Raw genomic sequence first — 14,030 nt, forward strand, 5'->3', positions numbered from 1 at the left:
CTTAAAGTGTGATGCTTCAAAGGCAAGCGAACACCAGACCTGGTCACCACGCTGCAGATTTTAGAGCCTCCTCACTTTCTTGCTTCTCTGTATTTATATTAACCCACAATAACAATGCCTGGATTCCAAGGTGACAGCCAATAAAAAGCACTTCCAAAACACAGACAACACAACACCCCAAAGCATCTGCAGCAAAACTAGAATTTCATCCACAGAATATGCCGAGTTAGAAGGAAGCCTTAAGGACCCAGTCCAACTCCTCCCTTCTCAGCTTTTCACATCTTTTGTGAACGAACCAAAGAGCTTAGTACAAATCACCAGCCCAAAAGGATCCTTTCCAACGAGTCTCTCTCTACAAAAGCATCACCATGTTTGTAAGCAAACATAAACAAAGGAACTCCTGATCTCAGATACTCTCACTTTATGGGCACATCATTCAGAAAGGAGGCATTACCCATCTAGTCAATGAATTACTCAATCACAGGGAGAAAGGCTAGCACGCTTGTTTGTTTACACACGCACAGAAAGGCAAACTTCCTGTCCAATGCTCTCCCTCATACTCCCAATTTCTGCCCCCACAACCGACAGATATCTCCAATTCCAATTCCCTCACACACCGTATCTCGGATATAAGCTAATGATACCCCGCTAAGTAATACAGAACGATTAACACGCGCTCGCAGCGCTTGGAAAGAAGGGAGCGGAGCCTGACAGCCCTGGATGAGCCGCTGGATGTACACAGCGCTCTGGAAGAAGGAAGAGGGAAGGCACGAGGCCCGCCTCCCCCTACCCCAACGATGAGCTGGCACTGAGGGGATCCCGGCGGTGCAGCAGCAGAGCGGCCCGCCAGCCCCTGGCCCTGCAGTTCAGCCCAGCCCGTTCCAGCCGCCCTGAGCACAATGCTCCGCAGCGCTCAAGGCCCGGGAGGACCCAGCGGCGGCCCGCCGAGCCCTAGGCCCAACTCCCGGCCCCGCTCCCGGCCCCGCAGGCCTAGCGCTCCGCAGCCGCTCCCCCAGGCTCCGGAAAGGGCTCAGCGCCACGGTTGGGCCTCAGAGCAGCGCCGGACGAGGCCCAGCCTCCGCCAGGCCCCCGAGCGCCGGCCCCGCCTCACCTTACAGCCGCCGCCGCCGCTCGTCGCCCGCCCGCTGCCGCCTCCCCTCACGCCTCTGCGACGTCCGGAATACGTCACTTCCGGTCCCGCCCAGCAGCGCCGCTCACACCGCCGGCGGGCGACCATAGAGAGGAGCGGACGGGAAAGAGAGCACAAGGCGCATGCGCGATGGCGCAAGGCTACTCAGCCTTGGTTTTAGCGGTGGAAGGGGCTCTGCGCATGCGCCGAGCGCTGCAGGGCGCATGCGCAATGTGCGCTCGCTGGCCTGAGTGGCTGTAGTGCTGCTACGTCACCGCCTCCGTCGCACCTTTGACAGTGCCGGATCGTAGAGCTGTGGCGTGGTGTCATGGAACGGCTTGGGTTGGACGGGATCCCCTCCGTGACCTCCACCGTGCGTGCTGTCACACCTCCATCCCTGCTGTCACCTCCACTGCCCCCCTGCCTCCCATCCTCCATCATCTCCATCACCTCCATCACCTCCACGTGCCTCGTTATTATGGCTCCTGGTGAGGCTGCAGAGCCTCAGAGGACACACCAGGAGGAAGGCTCCTCTTAGAGGATGCATTGAGTCAAGCCTCTAGTCAGACACCCCTGCAATGAACAGGGGCATCTGCACCTAGGTCAGGGTGCTCAGATCCTCATCCATCCTGACCCCGAGTGTCTCCAGGGTTGGGGTTGGACCTTGGTGCTCTTTTCCAACCTTAATGCTTCTGCGATCCAGCACCCACAAAGACAGCAAAGCTCCCATCAGTGTGAATGCTCAGTTCAGTTCCCCCTAGGAAAAAACCCAGATTCAACCAGACCTTTGAGGACAGAGCTCTGATCCATGTTGCCCTCCCAGTAGAATGAGACCAGCAAAATGCAGGAAAATTTCGTGTTTATTAGGTTAGAAAACCTGGGCAGCCTTTACCTCTGTAAATGAATGCCTTTTTATGCAGGACACAGAAAACAGGCACTGATGCAACATTTGCCAGGAGGATTTGCCCTGCAGTCCTCAAACCCTTCTCTTTATTAGTCATAATGCATAAATCTATTAAAAAAAAAAAAAAAAAAAAAAAAAAAAAGCAGCATAATGCATAATCTGGAAGCCAGAAGTGTTTTCCTGTGCCTCTTATTGCTCTGCGTCCCTTCTTATCATTCATTTGGTATTTCCTAGGAGGCTTCTCATTAGGAGGCCAGCTAATTATTTCATGTGCGAGCAGCGCTACTTGTATAATGCATTTCTATAGTCAGGCTGCCACCAGTGTGCAAATGCTGGGGGATCCCCTGCGTGAAGCCATTTCAGGGCGCTCGTCCTGAGCACGGCAGAGCGAAACATCGCGGAGATGGGAGCTTCTCCATGCCCTCAACCCCACAAGGCTTGGCTCTCTCCTCCCTCCTCACGCAGAGCTCTTGGTGGCGAAGCGCTTCTTCATCTGGAAGCACTCGCACTGCTTGTACTTCATGGTCAGCCCGTACTGAGGGGTGACGTCCACCTGCTGGCCAGGGGCCAGGCTGATCTCCAGCTGCTGCAGGATGGTGGTCAGGAAGAGGAAGACCTCCCAGCGCCCGATGGATTCCCCGATGCACCGCCTCTTCCCCAGGCCAAAGATCACCACCTTGTCACCCTCCATCTTGTTGATTTCGGTGCCGGATGCATTGAGGAAGCGCTCGGGCTTGAAGGAGGAGGGATCCTTCCAGATCTTCCTGCGGCAGAAGGGAGAGACCTGAGCAAGGTGCTGCGGCCAGCGGCCAAAGAAAGCTTTCGTTTCCCCATCCTAAAGCAGCGGCCCTCTGCTGAGCCTCTGTTCCTGATCCGCAGTGCCAGCTGCACGTCAGCCCCTATCAGCTCATCCCACTGAAACCTCCACTTTGAACTCTCATTGTGTTTGCCTGTGCAGATACCAGGGTTGATTGAACTGGGCACATAATTCCAGGACGTATTTCAGCTGAAACAGGAGCACGGGAATCAGGCAGGAAGGATGGGAACCGGAGGGATTTCTTCTCTGGCATTCTCCCTGCAAAACCTCTCCAGCCTGCCCCAGCCTAGCTGCACTGGGGGATTTCCCAGCATCTCAGCCAAGGGACTGCTGCTTGGATTTGGGGAAACACATTCCCACATAGCACAAAGCTTCTGACACCTGGTCTGGGAACCCCTTCTGCATCCATCCGCCATCATGTTGCATTCATGCACTTATAAGGATGGATCTGAGCTACACTCGTGCCTGGTGCACCTGGTTAGGAACACTTTGGTGTACTCACTCATCGTGGTTCACTTGCCACTGGTTGACAAATACGCAGGTGTTCTTGGGGATGTAATAACCATTCAGTACAGTGTCTTTTGTTGTACTGCAAGACAAACGGGAGGAGAAGTTGAGAGGAGACTGGCAGCTTTGTTGTGACCTCCAAAGAGACAAAATCCAAACAGTGCTTACCTATGTGGGATGGTGAAGGGCAGGAGGGAGGTGTGCCGGAACACCTCCAGGATGAAGGCTTCTGTGTAGGGCAGCATGCCTCGGTCAGACAGCCGTGGTGTCCTCTCGCAGCCGATGGTCTGATCTGTGGGGTGCAGACAGGAGGAGCTGGTTGGGGCCAGCCCTTGGTGGAGGTCCCAGCCCTGGAGAAGCGGGCTGAGGAACTCACCCAGCTCTGCCTGAATCTTCTTCTGGATGTGGGGGTACAAGGCAGCGTACAATATGCACCAAGACAGGGTGGTTGTCACGGTGTCAAAGCCTGGACAAGCACAGAAGAAAAGTGTTTAGATGCCAAAAGAAGACAGGTAGGAGGATATTTGCAGATCCTGGCGCTCTCAGTGCTTTGGCTGATGACACGCAGCCAATATTTGCCTTGGAGCAGTTCCACCATCAGCCACCACTGCAAAGCCATCTGCTCTGAGCCCACGGTCCCTCCAAAACCCCAGGCTTCCAATCCCATCTGCCAGCAGCAGATGGGGCTGCACCCACCGAGATGCCCTCACCTGCCCCAAAGAGGTCGTTGACAATGGAGATGATGCTCTCATCAGAGGGTTGGACACGAACATCCTCCCCTGTCTTCTTCTCCTGGCAGTGCCCAATCAACGAGTCCGTGACGTCCCGAATGTGCTCCTGGGAAGAGCCAGAGGGTCAGAGACACGAGGGCACATGGGATGGGGAAAGCTGGAGGCAGTGAATGCCCGCAGGAAAGCAGTGAGATGATATGGTTTGAATTCTGGATGGTCCTGCGTGGGGCCAGGAGTTGGACTTTATGATACTTGTGGGTCCCTTCCGATTTAAGGTATTCTGTGATCCTAGGTAGGTAACAAAGCCAACCCAAAGGGTGAGGAGAACTGGGGATGTGCTAGAGAAAAACCAACAGTTCCGGGAGCCCCACCACATACTGCAAGCAGCAGAATTAGATGTGAGCCTCCTCCATGGCATCTTGGTTTCATCAGGCAGAAAGCAGAGCAAAAGCTCGAATTCTGTGCCTTCTTTCGGCGATGTTAATGAATGGGATCATGACAAAGAGAAAGAGCAGTGAGGCAAAGGAAAGTTTTGCCACGGAACGGCACCCAAGCTCTTACCTTATCAAAGGTAGTGTAATGGTTCTGCACGATTTTCTGTATGAAGGCATCGAAACGAATGTTGACATCCTTAAAGGCAGCCATGGCACGGTTGGGGAGGTACCGGAGCAGCGGGATGAAGTCAGAGGGGTTTCCAGCAGCAGTCACATCCCCAAACTCAGTGTTCATGTTCACCACGCTGAGCAGCTCCTGGTCGTCGTGGTCGTAACGCTTGCCAAAGCAAATGGCACAGATGACGTTGGCCACTGACACCATCAGGTAGCTGTAGGGGTCAAAGCTCTGCTTCCCCTCCATCAGCTGCAGGAATTTGGTGACCAGGTAGCTGGCCTCGGTGGTGACGTGCTCCTCCAAGAGGCAGCTGGAGGAGGCCGTGGGGCTGGCGGCGATGGAGAAGGTCTTCAGGGCGTTCTGTGCCAGCTTCCTACGGGCTTTCCAGGCATCCCCACATTCGTAGCTGAATGCCAGGCTGTGGCCATTGGAGATGTACTTAAAGCTGGGCAGGTCAGGGCGGCCCATGAAGTCTTCTGCTTGCCTCACCAAGGCTTGCCTGATGGTTTCCAGCCCGCTGAGCACCACCACGGGCCGGGAGCCGATGGTCACCTCCATCACATCCCCGTATTTGCGGCTCATCTGGGTGAGCACCAGGTGTGGGTCCTTCCTCAGCTCCAGCACACTGCCCAGCATTGGGAGCCCACGGGGACCCGGGGGTCTGCGCAGCCCCTTGGGTGTGTGCTGCCGGCGGGTCTGGGTCAGCAGCAGGAGCAGGCAGAAAGTGGCAGCTGCCACCAGCACCTCGGTGGCCGAGATGAGACCTGAGCTGCCCACCTGTGCCATCGCTGCCTGCGGACCCGCTGCCATCTGGCAGTGAACCTGGAGGGGAGAAAGCGCTGATGGAGAGGAGGGTCCTCCACCAGATATTGGGGTTTGAGATTGTGGGTGACCCCACGCAAGCCACCGGGACCCCCTCGCTGCCCAGAAGCGATGGCTGCAGGTGGGATGTTGGAGGGTTGGGGATGGAAACGCTCACCTCTGGGTGCTGCTGTCCCACGAGGGCCCGATCCTGCCACCAGGTACCCGCTGTCCCTCCGAGCCTGCTTTATATGCATCGCCTCCCGCTGCCGTTGGCCGGGACACCTCCCATCACGTGACCCAAAGTTGAACTGCGGCCAAACTTTTGAACACCCCCCCCACCTCTCCCCGCCGGTCCCCCACCAGCCTCCCCGCTACCCCTCCTGGTTTTGCGGGTTGGACACCTGCGGGGAGCCCCGACGGGGCGGGGGGGTGCCGAGGCGGCACGGCGCGGAGGGCGTTCGCGGCGCCACGAGCGGTTGCCGGGACATCGGGCGAGGGATCCGGAGGTCCCGTGAGGAAGGCTGTGGGGGGACATCGCGTGAGAAGCGGGCGGGAGGTTTGGGAACCTGCACCGCCCCGGTCCCTGCAGTCACGCTACCGGGGAGGTTCTTAAAGGAGCCGCAGCCCCACGCGGCTCCGCGAACACGCGGGGGCCGGCCGCAGCCCCCTCCTCACGCTGAGCTCCGCGCTGCCGCCCGAGCCGCCCCGAGGTGGGGATCTCGGATCTCAGCCCCTTCCCCACTCTTTGCCCTCGGGGCTGGACGCCTGGCCGCCCCACGGGACTCACGTCGCGGGGCTCCCGTCCCGGTTAAATATTGGCCAGGTTCGCGTGAGAAGCGATCGTGCCCTCAGTGCCCCTCTGCCCCCAGGGGGCACGTCGGGGTGAGGGGGGAGGTGGCGAGTGAACAGCACGGGGCCACGAGGAGGAGAGAGCTGCTATTTGGGGGGGGGGGACACACAAAGGGGACCCACCCCCAGGCGCTTGGGGACATCGCGTGCGAAGGGGCCGGGAACAACGTGGGACGGTCACTCTCTGTCACGCTATGGGTGTGTGGGTGGGAAATGGCTTTTAAAGGGCCAGGGCGGTGGCCCCACGTCCACGAGCCCGTCCCGGGGTCAGGGCGGCGCCGGGACCTTGCGGGATCAGATCCCCCCCCCACCCCCCCGGCGCCGTCGGGGGTAACGGGGCTCGGTGCCAGGCGTGTCCCCAGGGCAAAGCGGGGCTCAGCAGTGCCTCCGCGTGTGTCTCTGCTTAGGGATGACACGGTGGCAGGGTCCGGCGACAGCCGTGCAGCCGTCCCCTACAAGCAGCTTCGGAGCTGCTCGCCCCGTCTGTGCATCCATCCAATCATACCCACTCCGCCCTTCCCTCCCCCCAACGTTCTCAGCACTTCCCGTCTGTCTGAGCTCATCTCCCGTGTGCTGACCGGCACCTTCCCCACGCGGAGCTGGGAGGCATCTGCGGGCTGGGACGCCTGCGTGGTGCCCGTCATTAGCGCGTGCAATTACGGGGCCGGCTTTTATCAGCGGGGGTTTTGTAACTGTTCTTGCCAAGCATTAATGAGCCCAGGCACTGCTATTAACGATCCCGCTCGAGCCAGATGTTGAAAGCCTTTATTAAACATTAGCTCGGCTTGTACCTGGGCAAAATTCCCACCGTGCTTTCCAAGGACCGGATGAAAACTGGGGCCAAATTATGTCCCGTCTCATCAGCCTCCCTGCTGCCCTGAGCACCTGTGCATCGCACCGAGGACGGATGCAGTGTGTCCCCATCGGGGCACGCAGGGGGACGAGCCCTCTGGGATGCCCTCAGCCTTGCCCCTGTCCCCTGCCCTATGTCAGCAGCTCCCCCTGCCCTGCCACTCCTCTCCCTGCAGCAGGGGAAGCGCGCCAGCCACTTCTCACGCAACCCTGGCCAATGGTTAACCCGAGGCCAGAGGTCCTGCCACTGATAGCGTGGGGATGCAGGTGCCCCACTTGAAAGGCTGGTGCCCTGGAGCATCTCAGAGCCGGAGGGTGTATGCCTGCGTATCTAAGTGGCTCCAGATGGGATCAGCCCCTCTGTTAATAGGTAGTCGCTCGTTGGGTCTTGGCTGCTGTGACCCTCAGATAAGCACCCAAAAATGCATATAAAGCCCCGTGGCAGAGCTTAGAAGCAGGGGAAGAGGATCCTGCGTGGTTCCAGGGTCTGAGTGCCCTCTGCCTGTCTCTGCCCAGCTTCAAGGACCTGCAGGTAGGAATCTGTGCATGCGGCTCTGAACACAGAGGTAGGATCGAGAAGGTATTTATGTCAGCATAAGAAATTCACGGAATGTCTCTCCCATCCCTCTCTTTCTCTACGCTCTCTGCTCTGTTTAAAATAACTTTTTCAAACCCTAACTCTACACCACGCTTCCTTCCAGGTGGCAATGGGGCCAGAGGAAGTGATGGCACAGGTGGGCAGCTCAGGTCTCATCTCGGCCACCGAGGTGCTGGTGGCAGCTGCCACTTTCTGCCTGCTCCTGCTGCTGACCCAGACCCGCCGGCAGCACACACCCAAGGGGCTGCGCAGACCCCCGGGTCCCCGTGGGCTCCCAGTGCTGGGCAGTGTGCTGGAGCTGAGGAAGGACCCACACCTGGTGCTCACCCAGATGAGCCGCAAATACGGGGATGTGATGGAGGTGACCATCGGCTCCCGGCCCGTGGTGGTGCTCAGCGGGCTGGAAACCATCAGGCAAGCCTTGGTGAGGCAAGCAGAAGACTTCATGGGACGCCCTGACCTCTACAGCTTCCGACACGTTACGGATGGACAGAGCCTGACCTTCAGCACTGACACGGGGGAAATGTGGAAAGCCCGTAGGAAGCTGGCACAGAACGCCCTAAAGACCTTCTCCATCGCCGCCAGCCCCACGGCCTCCTCCAGCTGCCTCTTGGAGGAGCACGTCACCAACGAGGCCAGCTACCTGGTCACCAAATTCCTGCAGCTGATGGAGGAGAAGCAGAGCTTTGACCCCTACCGCTACATGGTGGTGTCGGTGGCCAACGTCATCTGTGCCATTTGCTTTGGCAAGCGTTACAACCACGACGACCAGGAGCTGCTCAACGTGGTGAACGTGGTGGATGAGTTTGTGGATGTGACTGCTGTTGGCAACCCAGCTGACTTCATCCCGCTGCTCCAGTACCTCCCCAGACGCAACATGGATTTATTTCTGAATTTCAACAAGCGACTCATGAAATTGTTGAAGACAGCTGTGGAAGAGCACTACCAGACTTTTGACAAGGTAAGAGCTCACGGGAGCCTCACCTGCCGTTTCCCCTTGGTATCAGTGAGTTACTTGTGCTCTTGCTGCTAATGGCCAGCTCATTTTCATAGACTGTAAAGTCAGTAGGGCCATAGGGTGTTGGAGGGCGGACACCCTTGCTCATACCGCCATGGGTTCTTACAGCAAGTCAGCATCACTTGTCTCTTCTTCTCAGAACAACATCCGAGATGTCACCGACTCCCTCATTGAGCAGTGCATGGAGAAAAAAGCCGAAGCCAACAGTGCCACACAGATCCCAAATGAGAAGATCATCAACCTGGTGAATGACATCTTTGGAGCAGGTATGTCTTCCCAGCGCTCCCTCAGCTCCTGCAGCTTGTCTCAGGCTCCTCAATCCTCCTTGTCCAACCCCAGGCAGCCAGGCTGGAGCTAAGCACCCACTCTGGCTCTCTGGTTTTCTCCCAGTAACCCAGAGACCCCATGGGACATCAGCTCTGGAAAGAGGCTTTAGGAAAAAGCACAGAGCACATTTTGTAGCTTGATCAAGCTTCCAAGCCAGGGTGGTTGAAGGAGGTGCCTGCTGACTGGTTCATGTTAGAGCAGCCCTGTGGAAACTCCCTCGATTCCCAGGAAGCTAGAATCTTAGCCCAACCTGATGTAAACAAGGGGTAGACAGAGAGGAATGAGAACTGAAGTTTTTAGTAAAGCTTTCTCCATCAGGATAAAAGTCCGAGCCCTACTGTGTGCGCCTAGGATGTCCTCTGCCCTGCACATTGTGTAGACCTGATCTGCTCTCTGTCTAGGCTTTGACACTGTGACAACTGCCCTGTCCTGGAGCCTCATGTACCTCGTGACGTACCCCCACATCCAGAAGAAGATTCAGGCAGAGCTGGGTGAGTTCCTCAGCCCGCTTCTCCAGGGCTGGGACCTCCACCGAGGGCTGGCCCCAACCAGCTCCTCCTGTCCACACCCCACAGATCAGACCATCGGCCGGGAGAGGAGACCACGGCTGTCTGACCGAGGCATGCTGCCCTACACAGAAGCCTTCATCCTGGAGATGTTCCGGCACACCTCCTTCATGCCCTTCACCATCCCACACAGGCAAGTGCTGGGCTTTCAAAGAGGAGGGAGGGCCAAGCAGGACTTAATGAAGTCCGCTGAGGATGCAGAAGAGCCTCTTTGCTTTCCAAAACCTCACAGTCCTCTCTCCTCCCACCAGCACGACCAGAGACACGGTGCTGAATGGCTACTATATCCCAAAGGACCGCTGCGTGTTTATCAACCAGTGGCAAGTGAATCACGATGAGTGAGTACCTTTAAGGGCAGAAAGCCTCCTGCTCCGGGAGAAAAAGGAGCAGATGAGGTATCTGCTAAACCCAGTGTCCCCTGCATCCGTGGCCAGGGGACATCATCTCAAAATCTGATGTCTGCCATTCTAGGAAACTTTGGAAGGATCCACAGACTTTCAACCCAGAGCGTTTCCTCAATGCTGAAGGGACTGAAGTGAACAAAGTGGATGCGGAGAAGGTGATGACTTTTGGCCTGGGGAAAAGGAGGTGCCTTGGGGAAAACATAGGCAAGTGGGAGGTGTTCCTTTTCCTGTCCACGTTGCTCCAGCAACTGGAGTTCAGCATCCGTGATGGCAAGAAGGCAGACATGACACCTATATATGGACTGTCCATCAAGCACAAGAGATGTGAGCACTTTCAAGTCAAGAAACGCTTCTCCATGAAGAGCTCAAACTGAGCAGTTTATCCATAGCCCAGGTATTTTCACCTGGGCGCCCTTGTAACAGACCTGGGTCTGGCATTACCTCACAGAACCATGCAATAAACAAAAGCCATTGAAGCTCCCGTTCTCTGTCTTGTTCACTTCCTTGTGTTTGTTCACCTTCTTCGTCTCCCAGCATTTCTGGTGTTGGATATTCCATCCTGTCTACTCTTAGCACCACAAAGCACAGTTACGGGGGGCACAAGCTGCCATTTGAGGGAAGGACAGGAAATGTACCCCAAACCATCTGAAGGCCTCGGGGCTGTATTCCTTCAGAATTACTCTTTGACAGCTGAAGGACAACCAACCTATGCCCCAAGACCTTGGCAAAACTGATGCCCAAAGCCTGGGTGGGGATGAGGATTGATGCCATCAGTGTCCAGCCAACATCACTGCTTCTGGACTTCTCAGGGGACAGATTTTCATCGATTGGAATTTACCTTCACTGTAGATGAGAGTGCAGGGAATAAATTATTGGAGATTTTGGGAAGATATCTTGGAAAAATGCTGATAGTTCTCCAAGCCCTCCAAAGACAAGGCTTCCTTGTTTCTACATTGTGTTTTTAATTGCCCGACTGACTTGTCCCTCTGAGATCCCATTCAGGAGCTTCAATGCCTCTCTGAGAATCTATCAGACAACCTTGCACCAAGCTGTTGGTTTTCTGGGCTGGAGCAAGGGTGTTTTCGTGACAGGGAGAGGAGAACAGGACCTTCTCCAACTCAAACCCAAAAGTTTACATTGGCTGTCAGTCAATCCCTGCCAGGAAGGCCAGATGCCTCCTCTTCTTGCCCTAGTACAGCTTGGTGTTCGTTTGCACGCAACCCAGTAGCTGTCACGCAACGATATGGGAACAAGAACAACCACTCAGTGCAGCACTGCTCTTGAACCCGTTTCCATGGGTTGCATCTACTCAACCATTACACCAGACCCTAACCAATGAGACTTCTCTTTGGGTCCGAATACGGGTGCCTGGTAACGTGGAAACACGCCTTGAGCAAAAACTTCCAAGAAGAGAGAAAAACAAAAGAGCCCTTGTGGGGAAGGAAATGGGGAAGCCGATTGCCCAAGACCTCACGGAGATTCCAGCAAGAACTGGGAGGTGTTCAGACCCATTAAACTGGCAGGAATGGAAGGAACAACTCTTCATCTGTCCAGATGCTGCCAATGGGTGTAGGGGATGATGAGGCAGGAAGAAGGAGTTTGGAGCCCAGGTCGATCTCTGCTCTCAGCATGGAGACAAATGGAGAACTAATTCTGCTTAGCTTCAATAAAGATGCTGATGCAGCTATTTCCAGCATGCTGCTGAGTCAAAAGTTCCCTTAAGCTGAGGTCACCAGCCTTGGAGGAAATGTGGATGGATGGCTTAGGACCACGCACGAGGTCCATTAGGCAGATAGCATCTCAACAGAACAACAAAAGAAAATAGGTAAAGGCAATCTATTCACGACCCGCCTGTCCATGGAGGGCATCCCAAGGACAGCCCAGGGAAGGTGGAATCATCACAGACATGGGATGAGCTTCTCAGCACTTAACCTGGGGGAAAGACCTCCAGGACCATCCCGTCATGGTGTCACCACCACCCCATGGTGTGGGAGGCTCTCATGGGCTCAGCCAGCGACTCTGGGGCTGGTGCAGGACCAGAGTCCCATCAGCTGGAGCCATTGCGTGACTCTGTCCCCCTGAGTCCTGGTGCTGGTTGCTGATAAGGCCCGCAATAAGCAGGTGCTGATATAAAGGAAGAACGCTGGGATGATTTTTACCCTTTAGAGATGGATGTTTTATAGCCCCAGGGCCGATAAGTGGATTAATATTAACATCAGGGAGGTGAAACAGCTCCTTGGTGATTGTTCCTCCAGAAGTGTTTATCAAGGGCTGATTGCTGCCCCTGGGATAACTGCTGCCTGAGTGTGCAGTGGGCAGAACCAGGGTGAAGTCACTGCAGAGCTGGGATGGGGAAGGGAGAGAGAAGGCAGGAGGGGAGTGGAAGGAGAGCAAGCAGGGAGCAGCAAGGAGGCTCTGGGGAGGCTCTGGAAGGGAGCAGGGCTGCCATACAAGGTTGGACTTGCCTCCTTGGACATTCTTGGTGTGTCCTGGCAGCTCTCATCAAAGTGTTCCCATGCTGCACTCACAGCTCTGCCCTTCCTCCTCTTCCCCACCACCTCCCAATAAGCAAATCTATCGATCATTGCCACGCCAGCACCAATTGCTCACACAACTCCTCCATCTTTGTCTTTCCACTGATTATTTCCCTTGATTAAAGCCTCCATTTATTCCCCAGGTAACTTGAAATTGCCATGATTTCTTTATGGGGACCTTTATGGGGACCAGAGCTGTGATAAGCCAGGGGAGCTTTGATTGCACCACAGCTAATTGCTTTTATTGGTGCTTTTAAAGTGAGTCAGCACTGAGCCATGGCCTCTTGGCTCCTGGTCCTCCTGCCAAGCTGGTGAGGCTCACCGGTCCCTTGAGCCCACAGAAAAACATCCAGCAGGGATGGAAACCTTAAATGCAGGCAGCACCAAGCTCCTCCACCTGGACGCCAGCCTTTGGAGTTCCCAATTCCCCAGAGGAGTTGCTCCAGCACTTAATGACCCTCCTTGTTAAAAGAGCGTCCTGTACATTTCTAACCCAGCTCCATCTCTCTCCCTCAGCACTCTTGGGTGCCTGTAATTGATGGCCAAGCCTGCTCAGTTTTGCCAAGGGAGAAATAAATTGTCTCCTAAGCTAAGCAGGCGTCACAGAATCATAGATCACAGAATCACAGAATGGCCAGGGTTGGAAGGGACCTCGAGGATCATGAATGTCCAACCCCCCTGCCACATGCAGGGCCACCAACCTCCACATTTAATACCAGACCACTGCTGTGACTGCCAGTCCCCAAAAGAGGGGACAGCCCCTCCATGTTAATAATACTCTTGATGCTTGATGTCTTCAGGCTCACTTTGAGCCCCACATTTCTGAGCCACGTGTGCAGTGTGATGGTACCTGAGCACTGTGAGCTTTGCTCCTGCATCCCTTATTGAGGGGTTAGTGGGCAGGGTGGTGATGGGCTGGTGGTTAGACGAGATGATCCCAGTGGTCATTCCAACCTTAATGATTCTATGACAAGATGATCTCCAAAGATCACATCTCCTTGCCTCTCCACATTCAGGACCAAGCCAGGCTTTCCTCTTCCTTCAGCCACGGGAGCAGCTGTGTTGCAGTGGGAAGAGTGGCTGATTTCTGCCTTTTGGGGGAAGAAAAACTGCTCCCCACCATGGAGCATGGCTCTCTGATTATATCTTCCAGGGCACTGGAGCTGGTGGGACTTTCTCTGGACCCCAAGCCCAAAGGTACAATGGGGTGCACAAGAAAGCAGGTGAGGGTGGAGTTTGTCCCTGGGTTGAGGCAGAGCAAAGCAGTCACGGTGATAACCACATCCTGCACAACGAGGGCTGCTTGGGACAAGTGGGGGTTGGGGGCACCAACCTCAATCCCAGCTCTTCTTTAGCTCCCTGCACCCCTCACCAGCATCTG

General features: G+C 55.7%; 2 protein-coding genes across 2 annotated transcripts; one reads left to right on the forward strand and one right to left on the reverse strand.

The window, feature by feature from the left end:
- Positions 1–2,490: 2,490 nt before the first annotated feature.
- LOC306950498 (cytochrome P450 1A4) lies at positions 2,491–5,507 on the reverse strand (the record flags this gene model as incomplete). The annotated part of the gene is made up of 6 exons (XM_079540777.1): positions 2,491–2,797; positions 3,353–3,439; positions 3,526–3,649; positions 3,734–3,823; positions 4,068–4,194; positions 4,650–5,507. 6 exons carry the CDS (start codon positions 5,505–5,507, stop codon positions 2,491–2,493), a joined length of 1,593 nt encoding a protein of 530 aa, XP_079396903.1.
- Positions 5,508–7,909: 2,402 nt separating this feature from the next.
- Positions 7,910–10,489, forward strand: LOC306950499 (cytochrome P450 1A5; the record flags this gene model as incomplete). The annotated part of the gene is made up of 6 exons (XM_079540778.1): positions 7,910–8,761; positions 8,958–9,084; positions 9,547–9,636; positions 9,721–9,844; positions 9,963–10,049; positions 10,183–10,489. The coding sequence occupies 6 exons, from the start codon at positions 7,910–7,912 to the stop codon at positions 10,487–10,489; spliced, it is 1,587 nt and encodes a 528-aa protein (XP_079396904.1).
- Between the last annotated feature and the right edge of the window lie 3,541 nt (positions 10,490–14,030).

Source organism: Tetrao urogallus (assembly GCF_951394365.1).
Source record: "Tetrao urogallus genome assembly, chromosome: 11".
NCBI lineage: Eukaryota > Metazoa > Chordata > Aves > Galliformes > Phasianidae > Tetrao > Tetrao urogallus.